This window comes from Diadema antillarum, unplaced genomic scaffold, assembly GCF_040938485.1.
Source record: "Diadema antillarum isolate AM-2024a unplaced genomic scaffold, OU_Dant_1.0 seq00000220_RagTag, whole genome shotgun sequence".
NCBI lineage: Eukaryota > Metazoa > Echinodermata > Echinoidea > Diadematoida > Diadematidae > Diadema > Diadema antillarum.
The window spans coordinates 832642-856310 of record NW_027271274.1 but is presented as its reverse complement, the minus strand read 5'-3'; the positions used below and the strand labels follow the sequence as shown (position 1 = coordinate 856310).

The 23669-nt window shown below is 39.6% G+C and overlaps 1 protein-coding gene and 1 long non-coding RNA gene across 2 annotated transcripts; one reads left to right on the top strand and one right to left on the bottom strand.

Annotated features, from left to right (window-relative positions):
• The first annotated feature begins 277 nt into the window (after window positions 1-277).
• LOC139729145 (uncharacterized) lies at window positions 278-1290 on the top strand. The gene is made up of 3 exons (XR_011710853.1): window positions 278-305; window positions 908-931; window positions 1209-1290. It is a non-coding gene; the product is annotated as an uncharacterized lncRNA (long non-coding RNA).
• Window positions 1291-12922: 11632 nt separating this feature from the next.
• LOC139729152 (uncharacterized) lies at window positions 12923-23557 on the bottom strand. Its single transcript, XM_071640081.1, has 12 exons — window positions 23452-23557; window positions 22866-22975; window positions 21274-21954; window positions 19617-20336; window positions 18785-19173; window positions 18058-18212; window positions 17467-17636; window positions 16925-17070; window positions 15659-15817; window positions 15028-15176; window positions 13801-13960; window positions 12923-13308 (listed from the first exon to the last, which is right to left on the bottom strand). The coding sequence occupies exons 2-12, from the start codon at window positions 22955-22957 to the stop codon at window positions 12923-12925; spliced, it is 3207 nt and encodes a 1068-aa protein (XP_071496182.1). The 5' UTR covers window positions 22958-22975; window positions 23452-23557.
• Window positions 23558-23669: the final 112 nt, after the last annotated feature.

Sequence of the window (23669 nt, the reverse complement as noted above, 5' to 3'; positions counted from 1 at the left end):
GCCAACTAAAACTAGTTAGCTAATGTCAGCACAAAGCAGAAATTTCGAATTCGGCTTCCACTCAGCCGAAACATAATAGCCAACCCGTGCGAATGATGCATCGTGGCAATAAGAGAGCCTGTTTAAATATAACATCCGTGTGAAGAAGGTAATACCAACTGCCAATGAAATTCATGATTAGATTGTGTTCTTTTTGGTTGTAGTCGTGAACTGATAACCTTGGTGACAGAACAATACTGATCAAACTTCGTATTTCTTTCATGTTTGTAATTTTCCAGGGTGACCGTGGCTATCCGGGACCACCGGTAAGACATTGTTTTATTTCCTCTCTCTATAGTTTTCTGCGTCATAGTTTTCATAATATACAGTCTGCATCGCTTACGCATTAACTTATTACATATCTTGCATTCCGTATGAGTTTGAAATATATCTATATAATTCCATCGTCATATCTGACAGGGATCATTCTATTTTGTTATATCTGATGTGTTTTCATTGAGAAAATATGAAAATGAATTGATTAGTGAAAAAAGTAAAACAAAGCTCTTCTTTATAATTATGATTATCATGTCCCATATTTGAGACTCAAACCTGGGTTATTTTGTAAAGTTTAAAGTTGATATCTAGGCCTAAGTCTCTAACTTGAGTATAGAAACTTTACCATTTTGATTTGATCTTCCCTTGTATGCATAAGACTTGCGAAGGTTTATTCAGTCACTGTGGAATGTGAAGTTTGCATGTCCATGGTTTGTTCTGTCTTTCTATGTTACTGCTTTAGAAATAAATAGAGTATGTATTTTTTTAAATAATTATGATGTAGACGGGAGCGTTACAAATTTCCGGACGATATGAGATATTCAGATAAGCGTGAAGAAATAATAGGTTGTATTTGTTTCTTCCTTTATAGGGTCCGCCTGGTGGTATATATGAGGTGAGTTTTACATCACATTTTTAAGGATGCAATCCTTGAAAAAAAAAAGTGCCCCTCTTGGTTACCGTTGCAATACTTAAAGTTTTTGTGTATTACAATCATTCTTTATTCTTGTGAGCAGATAAATACTTTCTACAGAAAGCGATGTTATGGATGTAAATTTTGAAATTGATATTCTTGACAATAAGCATAGTAGCTCTTATGTGCTGTACGTAATGCGGCGGTGATTGTCACTTCGCGCTTATGATATATGTTTGTTTATTTTTTTTTCTTTCAGGGTCAATATGTGAATGACGCCGAAGCCGTGGCCTCCCTTCTACATTACTTCTTTGTTTTACCGCGACCTAAACATATAGGCGTAAGTTTCTCATTTCAATTTCTTCTCTCAGTACTTAGTCTGTTCCCCTTTCGTAGAATTTGGATTTAGTGTTCTTCAAAATGTAGAGAACAGATAATTATTTAAAATTTTGTTTGACAATCGTGTACGTATATACGTGTTAGATGTGTGATCTTCTCGATTATTGCATACTTCTAGATATGTTGATGATGTAGATATTGATATCGATATCGATCGCCTATTGATTTGCTCAAGAATTCTTAACTATTGACAGCAAAGAAACAAAACATGAGGATTGACATTTATGGGAGGCTGTAGCACTTTAACTATGGGGTGTGTGTAAAAAAGGGTCACGTTCTGAATGTCACAACCGTTCTGTCTAATTACTGTGATTCGCAAAAACAGGAGTTTGTTCGATGATCTAATGGAAGAATGCGTGCTGATATTCAAAGGGTCCTGAACGATGTTCAGCAGATTTTTCTCCAGACCACATTGTGCCAGCCTCCAAGTCGAACTCAGCATTTGTTATGATGATGACATAATGCAATTTAAAAAAACAAGATTTCGGATAATACCTGCTTGTATTTTGCATGACAGGACGTTGACGTGTTCTACATGATGAAGCACCTATACCGCTACATCGAGGGTATCAAACACCCGCTGGGTACCCAGGACCTTCCCGTCAGAACATGCCGCGACCTGCTGGACTGCCAACCAGACATGGAAGACGGTGAGAGCGACCAAAATGTTATCATGCAAAATACCTTTGTAGAGGAGTGCAAGTGTCTGACATGAAATGATTTAGCGTAATTTCAGTGTGGTGTTTCTTCGTTGTCCATCTAAACCGCTGATTATTTCATTTTCCGTTCATTCCTGGTCTCAAATTTACGATCAGAATACTTGGATAGAAATTTTATTTTCAGAGGATATCATTTAAAACATCTTGTCCAAGTGTGAATGCACCGGCCATGATTTCAAACAAAGACTTTGCGTTACAGATCCTGAGCGGTAGCCACTACATCGCGATACTCCACCTTATCTCGAAACTTGGGGCAATCTGTTGTGTTCTCTTCACAGGTGAATATTGGATCGACCCCGACTTGGGCTGCTGTACTGACGCCGTCAAGGTGTATTGCGGTCTGGCTGCAGGTGGCTATACCTGTCTACTGTCGCGTGATACTAGCACGGTATGAAAGAAAGAGAGCTTTTAAATAATATGTTAAATATATTTGAATACATTTAAATTATTCATAAGTATACATTCAAATTATTAGTGCTGTTCAATGTTACCTACTCTAGAAGGTTATGTACCATGTGAGCGTTTGTATGTTTGTCTTTCTGTCTGTCGACTATATCATTCGATAATTTAATGGTACATGAGCGGATCTTGATGAAATTTGTACATAGTTCATGTGGTAAGGGTCAAATTGCAAGTTGTCATACTTCATGATAGCATTTTGACAATATTTATTTTACCCACACGTCACTCGAAAGGAGATGATGATTCAGCAGTTCACCTGTCGACAGTTGAATAATTATCAAAATTTCAAATCCAAATTCTGTAGCTCGCCATAGTGTCGCCTCCTCTCTTTCCCCCCTGAACAGCTCGACTATGACATCAGTAAGCCTCAACTCAACTTCCTCCATCTCCTGAGCTCCACCGCCTTCCAGGAAATCACCATACACTGTCGAAACGTGCCCGTCTGGCGGAATCGCCGCGGGAGCTACGACAACGCCCTCAGCTTCCGGGGCTGGAATGGCGTGTACTTCACCCACGATGGGCCGTCGAGACCCGAGATCCTGGAAGACAACTGTCACGTAAGTCGCCCTTCTATGGAAAGTCATCCTCCATAGGGGAGATTCCCCTCCCCCTTTCCTGCATTGACTAGAATCAAACAGGGGTCATATGACATTTGCTCCTGTCACAATGGCTCCCATTAAATATCAGCACGCTAAGCCAAACATAAATTCTACCCTCAAAACATAACCCTAAATCCAATCCTAATCCTTACATCAGACTAAACATTAAACCCTATCACAACCCTAACCCTAACCCTAGGTCCTTGGAAAAATAAGATCGGAGCAAGTGTCGCAGGAGCAAATGTCGTAACACCCAAACAGAACATTGTTAGGTTTCTTTAAAATCGGATAGACTACAAAAAGTAATGGAATTTGAGAGCTTTCTGCAATTTCTGGTGATAGTTATTCGCGTACCTGTCACAATCAGACACACAGATTAGATAGTCCGTAATGTCAACGCTTCTAGCTCCCCTATTGGCAAGCACGCAATTGATAATAATTTATTTTATTTAGTTAATTTTCCTTTTTTGTTATGGATACGCAAAATAGAGATTGAATTCTGTGGAATAGTCTATTCTATAGATGTGTAATGATTTGACATTGAGTTTTGATGAGATATGATGTGACTTGACATATAACAAACTCATTTAGATCCCAATCCCCGAACAATTTGTGAATTAAAAGTAAAAAGTTATTTGTATTTCTACCAAGTATCTGTAACATCTAAGGGTTCATCACACTGTATCCGTCTCTCTATAGTCCGACATTTTTTGTGGCTAATTTTCCTTAACAGATGGAAGATTCAAAATGGCGGACTACGCGCTTCATCTTTCGGGTTCAGGACGTGCACAGGTTACCCATTGTTGACGTCATCACAGACCCAGACGTGCACCGAGTATCCGACAGCACTGGATTCAAGATAGAGATTGGACACACGTGTTTCGATTGAGTTTACACGACTGACGGGCGAAAAAAGACATCGCGTTTGACTTTCATAGCCATTGTCACGGCCATCATTCTCCCGTGTGCCTCGCCTAAGGAGGTGAACTTCACACACGAGTTCCCACCACTGAATGCGGAGTGTTGGACACCTTTGACAAGGATTCCATCATGCTCTGTTGTTGTAATAGACGAATGGAGTTGGAAGGTGGTGTCGTCTTTGTTATTTCCTCATTATTATGTTCTCACCTTTTGTCTTGTACATTTTTGTCAATTTTTTAAATCATTATTTTTACTATTATTATTCTTGTTGTCATTGTTGCTATTGTTATTGTAGTCATTATTGTTGTTGTTGTTATTATTGTCATTATTATTATTATTATTGCTATATTATCATTATCATTATTATTATCATCGAGTGGAAAAGTACAAATACAAGTCTTTGAAGTCCTCAAAGTGGCTGCTGCGATCGATGAAAATGTTGACTTACTTGGTGAGTAGATCGAGTTCAGAGCTGGCAGACCCTCTTATCAAGTGGGTGCTATGCACTTCTGGTTCACACAGCAAAGTATTGTATGTTGGGAATACCACACTTTCTCATTCAGGAATGATGTTATTCAGGGGCATTTTGTACCAGTATATAAAAAAAATGCTGGAAATCAATCGAAGAAAACTTTCCTTTTAATCAGGTGATTTATTCATGGTTGTGTATATAGATCGTGGTTTCTTATTTTTTGGTTATTGTTCGTTTGGTTTCTCTGTTTCTATTCATATCTGCCATATTGAACTTTACGATTCAGCCAACTCCGCTTTTTTCTTAACACTAAACAGAAAAAAATCGTGGGTCGGTGATTAACGACAGTTTTAATGAACGAACAAACCCAGAGTCAGTAGTCCTGCCTCCTTGTGCAATATAACCTGCACATAATCGGACTGCGTTTGAATTCTGACGGTAAACCATCGTCAGCAGTAAGAACAGGTGTATTCGTATGGAGTATCCCTTTGCCCCCATCTCCCTCCCTCCTCCCCCCCCCCCCCAAAAAAAAAAAAAGGATGTATGAAAGAAGATATTGCATGTACAACTTGAAATCTCACATATATACCATTGTACTCCACTATCCAAATTTCAACGAAGTGTCTTTTTAGGTAGCGATTTTCATGAAAAGTAGTATGGTATAAAAGTGTGGTAGCAACTGAAAGACGATTGGTTTTCTACGTTTCAATGTTTCTGTGATGGCTGACATTTTGTTATGGTACTCAGAGGCGGATCCAGGAATTACGTAAAGAGGGGGCGCCTTTACAAAATTAAATTTATGTCTTTTGTTTTATCAAAATATAAGGGGGCGCTCCCGGTGTGCCCCGCCTGGATCCGCCACTGGTGCTTGCAGTATCTTACAGTCATTCTAGAGTGACAGGCGAAATGATTTGTCAAAAAGCTCTAGCTTTACGTGAAGCATTTTTTTTTCTGTTTCAGTGATGTAAAAATAGATGAAGTTTGCGTGGTCCAACATCAGTTCATATGTTTTATTTGCAACAGGGAAAAGAAAAAGAAAAAAAAAGGCGCTACTGGTATTATGGATTTTGGTACGTGCAACATATTTGAAGACTAGTTAAAGATTATGACAGATAGTTAAAGATTATGACAGATTATATATTTTTCATTCAATCACGACTATTTTAATCCCATTCTCACAGTTTGCGCTTCTCACAGTACGCTTAGTCAAGGCTTATTGCTGGGGTATGAAATTCTTTATTGAGAGCACTTGTTCCTACGAAAGAAAGAACAAAAAGGACAACATACCAATACAACTTGCAGGAAGTTTTAAATGTGTGCAAGTCCAAGCGTTAGATTAATTTGCAATGCTGGTTGACAGAAACCGTCTTTAAATTATGTAATATAGACAAATAGTGTTGTCTCTTGTCGTCTGAATTCGAGATACAATGATAGCCATCAATGAAATGATTATCATCAGAATAATGCATAGTGTTCATCAAATGCTTTATAAAGTATCTCAAAATGTGGGCATAAAGTACGTTATCGTTATGTGTGCGAAGAACCAAGTTTTACCAATGAAGATATAAAGCCTTTTTTTTTTTAAACCTCTCATTGAAAGCAACGACAAATGTATCCTACCCTATTCGGACAGAAAAATAGAAGATTTAGATCATTCCCTATCATGATATTAAAGGAGGACTGGATGAGAGAAGGGTATTAGATCGCGCTCGGCCACAATGTCGCCTATTTTGTTTCAGTGTTGTATATATTCTGTGGCAAATGGAGTGTATAAGATGGTGGAGATTAGCAAATGGAATTCCGACAAAGAATCTTACAAATTTCTGATGATACTTCTTTGAGGCAGAGAATTGCTTATGATGATCTGTTTGATATGAATTCATAAACTGTGGTGAGGTTATCCTAACATAGAATATCTCTGATAAGTCAGAATAAGAAACAGCCCGTCACATTGAGAAAATAGCTTCATGATAATTCAATATCAATATTTTTTAGATCCTATAATCGGCAGGTGTTTGCTGTTGTATTTCTTTATGTGATCTTCCTCATGTTAATTCCAAAGAATCATTATTATAATCACGTGCCGCCTTAATTGAGGTTAATTCATATTTGTTTGAATCATTGTTTCCTTGACTTCAGTAAGTCTATCAGTTTATCCTTCAAAGGTGCATGAGATACCATTTAAGAAGGGCTTGAAGTACGATTGAATGATAATTACAAGTGTTGGAATCTGGCGGAAGCTCTATAAAAACCATGTGTGTCATTAATGCCAAGTGTAAAGGTTCCGCGAATTTCTAGCATGTCTTCCCTGAATCATTAAAAGGCATTCCAGCAGAAAAGAAAAGAGAGAAGAAAAAGATAAGAAGTGCAAAGTTTTTAGGTCACTCTTACCCTAAACCCTAAGTTTGGTGCTGGATCATTTGTTGTTTTAGACAACCAGCACATTTTTGTTTCGTTTTTTTAAAGTAAAAGACCGTTTTTCTTTCTAAAATGAGGTGCGAGTACACTTACCAGTAGAATAACAGGTTCGAAATGGTGCTCAAAAGAATTTATTGTGAACTAAGTAATGCGAATCTATTATTTCGTGAAAATGTAGTATTGTAGAATTGTACATTATTTTTCGACACTGGTATGCAAAATGGTGCTACTTAAAAATCTAGTTATTGTAAGCTAAGAATCCTATGGTGCTATTCTCATGGTGTGATGATTGAATTCCACCACGTGTGAACTATTATTGCACTGTGTTAAAACGTCAGTGTAGACACTTGAGTCAGTATTTTGTACTTATTATATCAAAGACCGATTTTTTTTTTGTGTATAACTACAAAAGTTCTATGTGTGCTCGGGCGTGTAGCTGCAAAGTGAGAAATTCGCTCTGATGGAATTTGTGACATCGTTTAAAGACCAAATTTTGTAAATTTTGATTTCTTCTTGAAATGTTTGTATTTATGTATTTGTTTGACATCGCGAGGAGATATAGCATTTTTTTTTTCATGATTAAGGCTGGCTGGAGTATGCCAACGGAAATATTTCTTTCCGTAGGCTGGGAGCATTAAAACAAAGGGATATTGCTTAGAATAAATGGCTGCCAAGTATTCCTCCGAAAGTTAACCTGCGAAAAAATTTGGGGTTACCTTGTCAGTATCTGACAGTATTTTATCTTTGGTACAGGGTACGTGCTGATGTTGTACATGTAACTTCTTTTGCTGTTAGCTTCCGTAGATCTATTTTTAACAGTTAACTTTTGTACATGTTTGATTATTTTCTCCTAATAGTAGCTCGGCGTAGAGACCGCACGAGTTAGATGTAGTTCCTGCGGATTAGAAAGTAGCTGAATGTTCCTGCGGTTGATATTTTGTTGATGTACAGATTATAATTATGTTCGCTGAACGTAGGTTTGGACGGAACGGAGTACCGACTGTTCGTTGTTGTCTATAGTCGATTAGTGAAAAGTAGAACCATCTTTAACCATCGTATACTGTTGTAAATGTTTTAAATTATGTCAATGTAAGAGCAGATTCCCATTTTTCTATGCCGATTTGTATATTTTAATGCTTTAAGCCAGAATTTCTTGTAGGATACTTCTTCATGCCACCCCCCTTCCCTGAGCTTTAGAAGCATTTTCCTTATACATTATTTTTGTCAGGTATTTTTTTCCAAGAACCGCATAAGCTCATGAATGTTGTAGCCTAGGACACAAAGGAAACGGATACTGTGACGAGTATTTTTTTGTTTGTTTGTTTTGGTTTGGTTTGGTTTCTTTTTTGGATGGAAGCGATTGAATATAGATCCCCTTTAGAGATAACTTTGGCGCTGAATTTCTCTACCTCATACTAAGATCAAACAAATGTATTGCTGCATATTTACTCGCTTATGACGGTTCAATATATTGCATTTTTTCCTGTAGACACGCGCATTTCAGTCACACGATTTCGGAAAATATTGTAAATTGCTCCATTGCTTTTGTTTTTGTGACGTGGTTGTATTTTGTCTACGATATATTTAAAACAACAACAATAATAGGCCTAATGGATAGCAAGAGAAGACTCGAGATGAATCGTGCATCTTTACAATGAGTTATACAGGTAATTAGGTTTTGTAGACATATAATAGTTGTGCCCTGAATTTCTTGTCACGAAGCAAGTTCGGTGGTACACAATAAATCAAGTTAGTAGATGTGAATAGACTATAGCCATTTTTGTGTCTGAACCTGTCAAAAATGCTTAATTCTTCCTTCTTTTTATTTTTTTTTCTTAGCCTAGCCCGGTTCTTTTGCCGCAAAGAGCTCACTTGTAGTTGTATAAATGTAGAATGGAGGTAGTGTCGTGCAAACGTGATTGTATGAGTGATTTTATGTTGGATTTGAATGAAAATAGAACATAAAACGAACGTGACATATTGTGTGTGTGGTTTTTGCTTCCTCAATGTGACATTTCTGTCCCGTCTTGTGACTTGCGACATGTTTGGTGGTACATTGTATATGGACTTCCACTTTTAATACCGGAACCAGCAAAGTATTTCCTAAGTCACCTAGAGGCTTCGTGCAATCTTTAGTATCTCTTCAATTCCGACAAGAGAATATAAGAGCCTGATTAATTATTGAAATAATTTTTGCCTCGTGGAGAGACATTCTTGCTCATAAGTGTATCATATCCCTGATTACTCTAGTGGGGGCGCTGTGGTATAGTGGATAAGACTCCCGACTCCCGATCGGAGGACCCGAGTTCGAATCCCGCCCAGTGCTTTCGTCCTTGGACAAGATGTTTTACCCACTGTGTCCCTCTCGACCCAGGTGTATAAATGGGTACTTGGCAACGCTAGGGTAATAATAATAGCAGGGCCCTCTGGTAGAACAGTGGCAACACTGAAGAGGCTACCCTGGGTAAATAAGACCTTATTATTATTATATTATTATTATTACTCTTTGGAACCATTTGATGTTGATAGTATGTTGATGTTGTCAACACGGTTTCCGTAAGTTTATATTTGATGTGTGTGTGTGTGTGTGTGTGTGTGTGTGTGTGTATGTGTGTATAGAAAGCGTAGGAATACATGTAAAGTAGATTGTATTCAGTGACGTAGCTTGTCAACAGCACTATTTATTTCCATAGATATTTTTATTTCTCATTATAGTGAGGTTGGCAAGCTACGCCCCAGGATTCAATCTTGTTTATTCGTACACTTATATAAATATAAACTGTATTATATATATCTTTACATATTGGCATTTATATATATATATATCAGTATATCATGTATATATTATAGTTAGTAGCAATGACATGATTCACTTGGGCGTAAAGTGCTACTAATTAAATTATCTTAATGCTGCCCTCAACTCTGGTACATGCACTGTACATTTCAAACTCGTGTACACGTACCCTGAAGTTTTATCAAATTTATTTTCGCAAAGTGTATCAACGAAACGAAATATCTCTCACAACAAGTGCGTAGAGAAATTTGAAATCTTTCTCCAAAAGTGAGCTGATGTGAAGCGTACACGTAAAGTTCACACACACAGTTCGCACGGAAATTTTGAGAAAAGTTCATAAGATGTAGAAATAATCGTTGTACTCCAGTACTAATTTGTGTTTGTGGTATACATATATTTTAATTTTTTTTTCCACACAAAAATACCGTCTAAACGTAATTGCAGCAGCTGAAAGGGTTACAGGACGTGTCATAAGTCGACAGTGACACTCTGCAATGCGACACGTCATACCATGCAAACACACTTCAACATCTTGAAATTGATGCATTGCAAGACTGTACCCAAGACTCCGTCGGCTGTTAAGAGATAAGGCAATCCTCGTATAGTGGAAGACTAAAAGGGTATATCAAACATTTAACGTCATTAGGTGACATCATGGCGAACTCTAACATTTGAGGTATGTCTCTCTTACATTTTTGAATAAAGTCTTTGTTGAAGAGGTATGCGAAGGATTGAATGTTAGTAAACTGGTGTAGAACACAAAATATCTGACTGAAGACGTTAATGACCCAACACCGTGTTTGCTATCTCTATACCAAAATGATGCTACAATTATATAGAATGCCCGGGTGGAATCAGATGCATGTGATTACATAACGTGCCTTAAAGGAGCATTTCAGACAATTTTCTTAATTTTACTCCATGTAGTACAGCTGTACATTAATCGGTAGCTCCATATTATAGATTTGTGGAATTTATTGGGATCCTTGAGCATGTAGAGAAACCAATACTCTTGAAAAATCTTTAACAAATTACACTGAACAGTGTTGATGACATAGGAGCCTCACATATGTCACAAATCTAGCAGTGTATTTCCATTACAATACCGCTTGCTTAACATGTTCACCTGTGTGATATATATGCATGCCTTCTTCTTTTGTTCTGCTTCCTTGAGCTTCAGCTCATTCATTAGAATGGTGAGGCTGCCATGTCATCACCCTTGTTCATTGCAATTTGTTTTAAATTTTGAAAACGTTCTTATTCCTCACCCCAATCACTTTAAAATTTGAGACTCTGTACCCAGTATAACTAATTTATAGTTGTTTAAATGTAAAAGTCTGAAAATTATCCGGTGGTCTCCTTTAACTTTTCGTGAGGGATCCTGGATGTCGCTGCCACAATGTGGTATTAAACACTACGAAATGCCCGGAACGAAATCGATGTATGTTACGTCTGCCTTGACAACCGAGACTGATGCGCAATGTTCAGACTGCGTGTCGATGCTGATGGCACTGTACATGGTATACATGGCGGATGAATGGCGGGTTTGAGCGAGTTGGACAGTGGATTGCGTAGTCCTTTGTCTAGTAGACACTGTTTAAAGGGAGTGGGAAATAGTGAAAGTTAAAGCGAGAAAGGAAAATATATTTTAGTGAACCTTAAGCAGTGTTACGAGTACAATTCAAAAGCTTGATTGTAAGCAACTGTGGCGATATCATTCATGCAAAATTACCATTTGTTCCTGTTTGGTTACGAACTGCACCTAAGTCCAGTTTGATACGCTTGTTATAAATGTATTCCTTGGTACAAAACATAAGTTACCCCAACTCTTCCCCCCCCCCCTTCATAGAAAAAATAAATAAAAAGAAACACCAAAAGGTTCTTGCAATATGGCGACCACTTAAAGACATAGGCCTAGGGAAGGTCTTTGTATGAAAACATAACAAGTGGGATTTTCTGTGAATGTCTAATAACTCTTTAATCAAACGATTCCGTCCAAGGTTCCAGATCGTTTCTGGGAACCGAAAAAAAAAAAAACACAAATCCGTATACGCAATAGATTGTGGTTCGGTCTGCAGTCGTTGCGTATTGTATAAAGGGATGTCTGCGAAGAGAGAGAGAGAGAGAGAGAGAGAGAGAGAGGGGGTGCGTGCGAATAGCAATAAAGGCAACTTAACCCTTTCCCTGCAAGATCTTGAAATCGCCATAGACTTTGCACGGAACCCCCCCCCCCCCCCCCCCATTGTCCCGTAGACAAGGATTTTTGCTTATTATGTATCAACTGAACGCATATTCATAAATTGTGATACTCACAACACATCAGTTGGGAAGTCCTCTGGAAAATCAGTAGCATTACCACTAAATCTGTCACAAGAGAGAGGAAGCGAGTTAGTGAAAATAAGCATGATAATAACGGACAGAGAAAATGTGTCATCAATCCGCCTTACAAATTCTATACACCGATGCGCTGATTTTCATTTTCTTTTATTTGATGTTAATCTTGTAACATCTCGTTGATATAGACAAAAAGCCGTGATGAGCAAATCGGCCTATGTATATACTGTGTGAAAGTTATAATTATACTACTTAATGCATGTATGACATATCAAAATTAGAACCATTACGTCTCATCATAGAAATTGCCTGTGTGCAATTGAAAAAAAAAATGGCTTTTTGTTTGTTTTGTATTGTTTTTTTCAGTCTTATATATTCTATAAGAGAGGAACCATCATTGAAAGGGGAAGACATTAATTGAAACAGAATATTTAAACACCATATCGGCGTAGATATCTGTTCTGTATAACATGCACGACGTTGGTAGAGTTGATCGTATTCTGTCAAAAGAACAACAACAACAACAACAACAAATTACCGATCTATTTATTATTGGTACAAAGTAGAAAAGGAAAGGTTTATGACCAGTGTCTGCATGACACGCACACATTATTCTGCACGGAGGATCTATCAGATAATGTTCCCCTTCTGGACTCACACCGGGAATTGCGTCAATACGACCTGGATTCAAGGTAAACAAATGCACTGAGAAGGCCTATGTACGGGTATTATGTCATACATGTGTAGCTTGTTGCTAGGTCCATAGAGGAACAGTATCCATGTATTTGAATATATTACAAATCGGCTGATTGCATGCCAGTCGAGAGAACTAGCAGGTATACACGCCAAGATGGGTTACCTGTATGGAACCAGATCCCTATCCCAGGATTCTACGCTGTTTGTCTCCAGCGAGAGTTCGACTTCGATCAGCGGCGGGAAATCCGTAACCAGCGGCATCTCATTGTCGAGCTCCGCTGCGGTACTAGTCCCTTGCGTCGTTGAAACTGTTGTACCCTCCGTTGTCCTTTCCGTAGTTCGCCTCGTTTGTGAATTGGACGTCGTCTCCCTCACCATCGTCGTCGAGTTCGTCATCTGGGTCGTGGACGTCGTGCTCGTTGCACTCGTTGTGTCGTATCCTTCTGTAGCGGCGCCATTTTCTTCACTCCATCGACATCTTCCCGGCCTGGAAAAGACGATCACTTCGTTGAGGTGGGGCGGACGGTTGAACGGATGATCATACGCTGGTAATTTTGAAAAAAAAAAGGACAAAAAAGCACGTTAAATGTTGTGAAATTGCACAAAACTTCATCGCTGTCTTTGCTGGAGCTATGGAGATCATTATGGTTCTTCAGAGATGTCAAAGGTCCCTGAGACAATGTTGTAGTAAAGTGATAAGCAAAGTAAATTGAATTGTATGAAATGACGTCACTGACGCTTGTCAGTTTTAATTAGAACGACAACCAAAAAAAAAAAAAAAAAAAAAAAAAAATATATATATATATATATATATATATATTCCCACTTAGCGGACATGAGCGAGCTGTGTTGCGATGAACAGAAATATCAGTAACTACATTGTATGATTCGATTCGTCAGTTGAACACGAGGATTTTAACCCCATAGACTTCGTTTGGCGTTAATGTCCTTCTTGCTCTCAGCTGACGAATCGGGCTGACGAATCATCATGCTATGGTATCTCCGCTTACGGGAAGGCAAACGGGAGCCCTTATTACCTGCCACAGCATAACGACTGGGGGAGAAGCATCGCCCTTCTCGCCTGAGGAAATCTCGAAGTTCGTCGACCTTTCTCTCCACGATTCTCTGCGTGGGCCTTCCCCCAAATTTCATGACGTAGGCCTCTCGGTCTGGCGCGGTGACGATCCTCAAAGACCTCTGTGACGACATGAAATCAATATCAATGGAAATCTAATCGAGATTTGCTATGGGACAAACAGACCGTAGTCCCGTTTTATCAAAAGATATAATCGATTGTAAATTCCCTGACCACACAGGCTGCCAGAGAATCATGATGGAAATCAACTATATAATCAATTATAACACTTCATAAAACAGGATCCGTATCTAGGTGATGAAACAAACTTTGACTATTACAAGCATTAAAATTTGTAAAAGTTTATGAAAAGTATTTTTTTTATGTGCGTGTGGGCTTCTCTGCCGTGTCTTGTCCAGTGATCTTTAAACAGGCGACACAGTCAAACGGCTTAACAGTATATAGGAAAGGGGGAGGAACATTATAACAGTAAAAGAGACATTTTGATTTCAAATATGACAACAAACACTTTGCACGAAACACTTTCAGAATCCACAGAGCAGTTAGATATGGTATCTTAATCACGACTGTTTTGTTTGGAAGGTATCTGCAAGATGTTGGTAGGTCGTACGAAACGAAGCGCATCTTACTTGATTATTTTTTATCGATATCATGCCCAATCAATATCTTACACTAATCAAAGAAAGAAAATGGTCATTGGACATTATAAAGCAAATGTTCAGAGAAAGATTTACAGTAAGGGTTCATTCGGTATAGTCGATATTAGGCTTGCTGTTCTTCCATAGAGTCAGTCAAAAAGTAGTCAAATTTTGTATAGTAATTGTCTTTAAAATATGTGTAGTAGATATCATGCATATTGAAATGATAAGGGTGATTAGCGACAAAAAGAAAGAAAAGAAAAAATACAAAAGATATGCATGTAGTAACTACTTGCATATACGAAATATAAAATAGGAACAATGAGATGGTAACTGAATCAGGTACAGTTTGACTTCATGCCACATTAGGAATCAACATACCCTTCATTTTTGTTCTCGTTAAATATGGCAAATATGTCTTGCGAACACTTCATATGATCTGATGATTATGATTCCACCAATATATCAAGCTTTCAAATTTGGATCTTATCTGGTTCCTTATTAAAAGGTTGTAAATATCCCAAAGTTACCTGCGTCGGTTCTGCTAGAGTCTGGTTTGGCGGGAGATAGTAAGCAGAGATGACCGTCTGCTTACAGAAACTTGAAGCCCTCCGAGATGGGAAGACATAGTTGATGTAGGGAACGGAGGACGGGTACTTACGACAGTCTGCGTTTGCCCCTGAAACAGAACGAATTTCGAACAGCTAAGACACAATGATGTTTAACATGAATATTATGTATGTACACATGTGCATGCAGCAATATAATAGTAGATAATTATACATACATAAGAAAGAGCCATATCGTGAACCACGTTTCACATGATTGAATCGGGAAGGAGATAATTTGGTAAGGCTATTCACAATAAAGTATCAAAGTGAGCAGTTACTAGTCAGGCTACTGTACATAATGATGGCTATGTATTGTATACAATTATTCAAGTTTTGAAATTTTTCGATCATTTGCCATTTCTTCTGGATTTGCAACAGTTTGTCAGTTCCTGTTGCTGTTGATTGTTTCAGTGTTTTAAGCTTTACACAACGATAAGATGATCTGCCAAATGACTGTTGCAAAGTATCGAGATTCGCCATTTCATTTTTATGATGAACGTGTGTGCCTTGGTTGGTGAGAAGTTATTTCATCTCTCTTTGCAAGACGTACCATTAAGGTATCTCTTGAGGGACCAGTGAGCTATGAGTGAGGGTGTTAGCAGCACGCAGGCCGGAGCTCTCCGGGTGATGTAGGATCCTCCCTTGACTCGACGCAGCTCAACGTTGTGACTGAGCCTCTCCAAGTGTTCATACTGAGGGCATCTGGACTCTGTATATAGGAGGAAAACAACAGACAAAAGACATCGCTAGCCAAACTTTCGAAGCTTTAACAATATTTCACGAATAAATGCTCTAACTTTTCCACCATCTCTTATTCGACAAATGACAAAAACACTCAATAGAGAAAAGGGGATACGGAAAGTAACCTGTTTTGTTAAAGAGGAATGAGTACAGCGAATCACTGGAAGTTGCTGTCCTCGGAAGACATGAAAGTAGCCTTAGGTGATCAAATGTTTGGTTTGTCTCATTCCATCAAACGTCATATTCAGTGATGGTACGTGTATGTCGTCTGCAGTCGCCATCGGCTATCGGGAATGTATGTATGTATGTATGTGTGTATGTGTGTATGTATGTATATATGTGACTATGTGTGTATGTACGTATATGTGACTATGTGTGTATGTATGTACATGTGTATGTATATTTGCATTTTTACGCCTCGACTTGTCAGCTGCGTGTGTGCAAGCCATATGTTGTTGTGATAATGCGTGTGTGGATGGATGGATAGATAGAAAGATAGATAGATAGATAGATAGATTGATAGATAGATAGATAGATAGATTGATTGATTGATTGAATGATTGACTGATTGATTAATTGATTGATTGATTGACTGATTGATTAATTGATTAATTAAAAAAATGTTGGATTGATAATTAGACACATATAGACAGATAGGAAGTGTGTAGATAGATAAATAGATAGATAGATAGATAGATAGATAGATAGATAAACAGCCAGATGGGTAGGTATGCAAATGAAATGCCAGATGCATCATACATAGCAAAGGTGGATTGAGAAGGGGAAAGCAGACAAGTGGGAACGAAGTGCCTGGGGCCTTTTTTTTTCAATGCTTCCTTCTGAACATGTTCAAAGAGTGCGAAAACTGTACCAAAACACTATAGTCTGTGTTTTATATTGTACTTTCGCATTCAAGGCTATTGTAGCCGACATACTGAAAGTAAGGCAATGTTGATGTACAGGGATAATGCAAATCCCTCACATTGCGCTTGAAATAATATGAGGAGATAACATGAGGAAATCCCATGATACACTAATAAGGTCACGGAACAATGAAAAACTTAATTTGACCTACTTCCGCACTGTTTTATCCCATTCTGCGGGCCTTCGCTCTCCGTTTCCTGGTTGGCACACATCGGCTGTCTCTCCCCCGGTACTCCAGGGATGAGTATCTCACCTGGTCGCGGTCTGATCATCAAACCAGCAATGACGTCACTCCACCTTGAGTAGACAGACATGAACAGACAGGCGGTGGATATTCAGTATTCACGGAATTATTTGGAAATTCCCTTTTATCATCTATGCATACATGCATTTCCTGACACGAAACTGTTTGATGGCATACGCAGCTGTTCTGCTTGTAAGCAACATTTCCAAAAATATCAATGAATAGAGTCCGATATGCAGCGATAAGCACTAATTCATAACGCATCGCTTTGGACGATGCGTACAAATTCATATTTTACCTAAATAATTGCATACCTTCAAAACTTGACATATCACGAATGACTACAAAGTGATGTGTAACTGTATGATTGGGTATTTAGTGCAACGATAGAAATAAACTAGGAAATTTTAAAAGAATTAAAAAAAGGAAGGAGAAAAGAGAAAACTCACGTTTCGTAGAATGCTGTGTGGAACAGTCCCGTTGTGATCGATTCACCAGCCGCATCCAGAGCGTCTTGGAGCTCGAAATATTCATCGTAAATCGCAGGTGATCCCGGCCGACGAACCGGGCGAAAGTGGGTGACGAAATACACGCGACTCGGTTCGACAGTCAGGTTGAGCTGCAGAATAAAGCGATACGATATATTAAGAGTGTTGCCTGCAATGTCAAAGCGTATAGACTACAGTACTAGTACTTGAGAAAAAAGTTACGCCCAACGTCTGATCCGATCGATTATCAATTGCTACTAAATGATGGTTCAGGTTGTCCTTAATAGAGACAGAGACAATGCAGTTCCATTCGCAGTGGATGCAAACGATGTTTATTACCGTAGACGAGGAAAGTTAAATCATATTGAACAAAAATGGAAGCAGAGTTGGTTTCCATTTTCCCCTTTAAATGAGAACTGTATATCGCTTTCATTGTATGTATACGCAGTGTAATCATCTGCACATCATAAAGGATGATGCGACCTATTTATTGTCAATGTAATAGAGGGATCTCTTTCATCACGGAGGAGATGAATTTAAGGCGGGCTTTACCGTGGCGTCGAGTGGACTCGGCGGGTTGTCGGTGTACTCGGGTGGTAGCATTGCAGACAGAACAAAGCTTTCAATGGTTGCCTCGGTGTCACTAATGGTACCATTGGTACCGACTACGGTCATCCGGAGTGGACGCGACATTCGGAGCCGTAAGCCTTTGGCACAAACAGAAACGCAGTTATTTCTGTTAAGATGATTCGTACGTGATTAAGAGTATGAATTATCATTTCAGATGATATTTCAATCAGGCAATTATCTTACTCAGGCAAGTATCCAAGTCAAATCAGTGCCGCAGAGTCAATAATTTGGATAAGTTTTGCCGCCAAACAATTATTTTCGAAGCTAAACTGCTTGGTTATAATGTAGGCCTATTCCGGATTATCTTTGTTTTAAAATGGATTTCAAATGTTTTTGATAAGAGTGTTCTAGAGATGTCATCGCATATTCCTATGATAAAAAAAAACAACAGAAGGTACTGATATAACGAAGTATTTCATTTTGTGATTTCTTCTTACACGGACTGACCTTACACAAAAAAGCCGTCAGACTTAAAGGAATAGAGAAGCCTGTCATATAGCCGCTTTTAATTATATAGCAGTCATCTTAGTTTTAAGATTTCATTCCACATGACCTTACTGAGCTGTGCCCGATCTCCGCGAACAAGCCCTTGGAATTGACGAAGACCATTTTTCTGGGTTAATTTAACTGAGTTTTTTGGGGGTGTTACCTCTCTCGTTTTTGCCCATGAAGTAGGACTTGATTCGACGGAGGGCATCCAGACTCGAGCCGTCCGACACGGTCGCGGTGACCCACACCGTGTCGTCGTAACGCCGCGCATGGTAATGGCGTCCGCGGCACAGTGTTTCGTAGTGAGGACTTGGCGAGGTCGGACGTTCGCCCCCTAGGACAGGTCTCTCATCTACGGTTGGTTTTGGCCGTGGCGTTGGTCTCGAGGCAGTATGCGTTCCGTGATGATGATGATGAGGATGATGATGATGATGAAAGTGGTGGTGAAGATGATGGTCCAAGTGGTAGGTGTCATGAGGAAACAGAGATGTGTGGATCTTATGGTGCAAATCATAAAATTGCTGGCGGTGCTGCCGCATCTGTTCAAAGCTGTGGACCGGATGCAGAAAGAAAGCAGAGCAAAATCATTTTGTATTATGGAGTAGTTGGAAGATACCTAGTTTGAGTCATCTATTGCGCAGACTAACAAAAACAACCTGCTGCGTCTACATTGATTACTACGGAGTATGTGAGACTTTAATTGAGCTGACAAGTACGACGCACTATGTGTATATAATATATGAAACAAGGAAGGAAAAACTGACCAGAAACAATTGTGATAATAAATAGCGAAAACTTTGAGCAAAGAAAATGGGTTTTCATCGGGATATATACAATATACAGGTATATATATATATTTCTCTGTTCTTACTTCACCTCATAAATCAGATGCGAGATGTGTATATCCTTAGATGCAAGATATCAAGCAATCACTATTAACTAAGACAGCACACCGCAACACATTTTATAAAAGGTTTCGTTAGAATACTCACAAGTTATTCCTGAAGGCATCAAAGTTTGGCCTGGGGAAGGAGATCTCTGGCAACACGGGTTGTGGCAACATGGGTTGTGGCAATACGGGCTGTGGAAATACTGGGTGTGGTAGTACTGGCTTTGGCAACACAGGTCTGGATAAGTCGTGTGAAAAGGGCCAGCCCCATGAATTTGTACGGTCCCTTCCGCCACCAATACCCCCTCCTACTCCACCTCCTCCTGCAGCCCCGCTCCATGGCCGTCCACCCATTCCACGGTCCCCTCTTCTCGACGAATCTAGGACGCCCTGCAACAAGTCCCCACTGGTGTCGCTGAGACGCGTCAGGCCAACTCCTCCGAGACCATCAGCCCCACTTTGTCTTCTGTTCGGAGTCTGCCGCGTCCATGCCTGCTGGTCCCACGTAGGGCTGATGTCAAAGGGACTCCTTGGATTCGTTCTCTGGCTTCCTTGGGTTCTTGGTCGCGCTGTTTGTCTACCGGATGTGGTATCTCTACTCCCGAGACCAGGATTGCTCCAGGAGTCGCTGAACCAGTCCCAAGTCCACTGGTTCCCGTTCCCGGATTGCCAAGGGAATCTCCGCTGTGTCGTGAGGTCGGGACTCTGCAGGGTCTGCCTCTGTTCACGGAACCAGTCAGAGACATCTCTGAAAGATGAATCCATGGTTGTGATGGTAGGAAAGTTGACCTCTGTGTGGAAGGTCCTTGGTTGGTAGTCACGTCTGCAAAACATTGTAATATAAGAATAACATAATAATATAAGAATAATGGCAGATCTAATATACACTCTATATTCTATGACTAACACAATATCGTTATGTTCTCATTTAATCACAGCTTCCCTGATCCCGCTTCATTTACATTCTTTCTTTCTTTCTTTCTTTCTTTCTTTCTTTAGAGGCTGCACTTTGAATCTTGGAGATGAAACACGCTTATACACGTTTTGGAATTCTACAAATTGGTTGATTCATGCAGTGACATAATAAGTGACATCTGATAAACTATGTGATCTTAACACCAATACTATTATGATATTGATGATTATGGTTGTGTTGGTGAAGACGATGATGGTCTTTGTGATTTGCACGTTAAGTGTCACATGACTTTTATTCTAGTAGTCATGACTTTCCAGATATTTTGTCCAATCTCGATCACACAAATTTTCTCTTATTATTGTTTCTTTTTGTCTCATGTCTAAGAGTTTGATTTTTTAACCATAGTAAATCTTTTATCCCTCTGTAACTCCTTCATGATAATCGCGACTTGGTTATGTACATTAATTTTTAGATATCTATAGTGACGATACTACAGGTTGTTGTGTTATGGTGCTGCATGGTTCCAGACAAAATATCCTTGCACAAGGCTTTGGGAAGTGGGTTGACACCAGGTACAAACGTGGTTAGCAACAATGCTGTGTTAATCGATGTATGAGATTGTTTAGAGCTGGTTTCCACGGCGATGAACGGCTGTGACAACGCACTTCGATACTCTATAGAGGTTGTGGTCCAGATTGTAGTTGTTGTCAATTCAAATACTTCAGGGTTCACAGCTGATCGGTTGCTCGCTAAGCTGTTGACATGGTAACTACGTCTATAGCATGCTACAAAATGATGCTTAGATGGGTAGGTAACAGCAGAACAGCTGGATTCTTATACTCACCTCGTAGAGGACTGTTGGCGATTCGTCACTCTGCTCGCCGTGTTCTTGGCTTTTGGCTTCTGCGTTGTCGTCTGCCGCTCCGGTTGCCTGGCGGGCTCACGGTTCGTCACTCTCCTCCCCGGGTTCACGACTTCGGGGTTCTGCTTCCTCGTCTGCACCTCTGGTCGCTCCACGGGTTTACGATTCGACACTCTACGCTCCGTGTTCGGGTTTCCCGGTTCTGAATTCGTTGTCTGTCGCTCATTTTGTCTCACGGGCCCACTATTCGTCACTCTCCTCCCCGGGTTCACGACTTCGGGGTTCTGCTTCCTCGTCTGCACCTCTGGTCGTTCCACGGGTCCACGATTCGACACTCTACGCTCCGTGTTCGGGGTTCCCGGTTCTGGATTCGTTGTCTGTCGCTCATTTTGTCTCACGGGCCCACTATTCGTCACTCTCCTCCCCGGGTTCACGACTTCGGGGTTCTGCTTCCTCATCTGCACCTCTGGTCGCCTCACGGGCCCACGATTCGTCAATCTGCGCTCCGTGTTTGGGGTTCCCGGTTCCGGATTCGTTGTCTGCCATTCAGGTTGTCTCACGGGCTTGGCACCTCTCTCCCTATTGTTCGATGGTTGGAGTCGTCCGGGAGTCCTGTCCGGTACTGCTGGCCTGTAGCCATGACTCACACGACTGCTTCGTCTCCTGACATAAATGAATGCATGAACGAAGTAATGAAGGAAGGAAAGAATAGATAATTAGATAAGTGAAAATAAATAAATAGGCCTACATACATACACATTTAAAAAATAAGTGAATGTATGAATAAATTCATGAATAGATAGATAAATAAATGCATACATAGGCTACATACATACACAAATAGATAAATAGTGTATAAATGAACATATTCATGTACGATGTCAACCTGAAAACGCATGACCGATCATTATTGCCAATTAAAGGTAGACCACACTGAGAAAGCCAAAAGTAGGGGTTCCAAGTTGTTACCACTATGGACATGCTCCAGCTCAATTACTAATACAATACGTGAGAGGTTCGAATTGCAAGCATAAATTCGATCTTTTTCCTCGTCCTTTTGACGGATCTGTCTTACATGCAATTCATTGGAAGATGCAATCTTTCGTTCCGAGATTAATAGGAATAAAATTATATACAACTGTACAACATATAAGATATTGGGCAAAAAAAAAAAAAAAAAGATGTAGAAAATAAGTATGTTATTCGTACACGTATGACGATTTTAAGAGACGAGTTACATTTCCAGCACAAGAAAAAGACCCAGCAGTCGAGTGTGAATGATGCAACTTTGATGGCTTGATAGGGAAGTTGCAAAATAGATATCTTTACACTATTCTAACTATTCTTTTTATCGATAAATCAGAATGAAGCAGTTTGGATCCAATACGTTTTTGTGATGCAAGGTGTACGGATGTCATTTTTAGGTTTTATTTTGTTCTTACTTTCTTTACAGAGCAGCGTCTTCTTTACCTGACTATGGTTCTGAAGTCATTCTTACTAAATTCTTTATGATCATCAACCAATATCACTATATAGTGAGTGGGTAGCGGCACACTACAGAAGCTAAGGCCCACCTTTGTACACTACGGTGTCCGGAGCGCTGGCTCGCCACCTGCTCAGCAACGGCCGCTACTAGCACCAGGAAGATAACGACATTCAGCCGCATGACTGGCCACCTTTCAGTCTTCTCAGACAAGATTTAAACAAACAAACAAATAAAACAAGTACAAGAACAAAACTTCCCAGTATAAGTGCATGGTTGGTTCTACAGGCAACAACGTGTCTCATATTCATGTCACATTTTCACACTAATTCAATAAAAACTGCAATGTATGAACCCCTACCAAACTAACAAACCCTCAAAACTGAATTTTTGCACTCACAATTTGCTTACTTGTTTTATAGACTGATTTCAGAAGGTTGCACGGCAAACGTTTTTCCAATGATATAAAGACAATACTGCATTTTTATCATTGCCACTCGAGAAACGAAAGAGCTTGTTACGTCTTGTACTACCGATGAACATAGCACAGGGAACTCTTGTACTTTACCTCGTATGTTCCTTTCGTCACTTGAACTAATAATCACACAATATACCGGACATATCAAAACAACATAAGCAAGAGCTTATAACATCACATGTGTGCGCACTTGGCTTACCTAGTTTCACAACAGCGACTGAACCAGAACCGAACCAAGTTTCAGTGTGTGAGCATACGGGTTCACTGATGGACGCCTGTGCTGTTCGAATGTCGCCAAGGGATTGCAAGCTCTATTTGTATGAAGTACAGCTTTATAGCCACCTCACACCGTATGTGGTGGAAACTCTTTGTTTTACACAATTAAGATAGATAAGCCAACTCCACCAAAGTGTGCTA

What these genes read in the sequence shown, in the direction of transcription:
- LOC139729152 (XM_071640081.1), bottom strand. Translation starts at nt 22,957, where the DNA reads ATGCGGCTGAATGTCGTTATCTTCCTGGTGCTAGTAGCGGCCGTTGCT. An exon ending in CGAGTCCACTCGACGCCACG is followed by an intron (nt 17,637 to 18,057) that starts GTAAAGCCCGCC and finishes TTTATTCTGCAG; the next exon opens with CTCAACCTGACTGTCGAACC. An exon ending in CACACAGCATTCTACGAAAC is followed by an intron (nt 17,071 to 17,466) that starts GTGAGTTTTCTC and finishes TGTCTACTCAAG; the next exon opens with GTGGAGTGACGTCATTGCTG.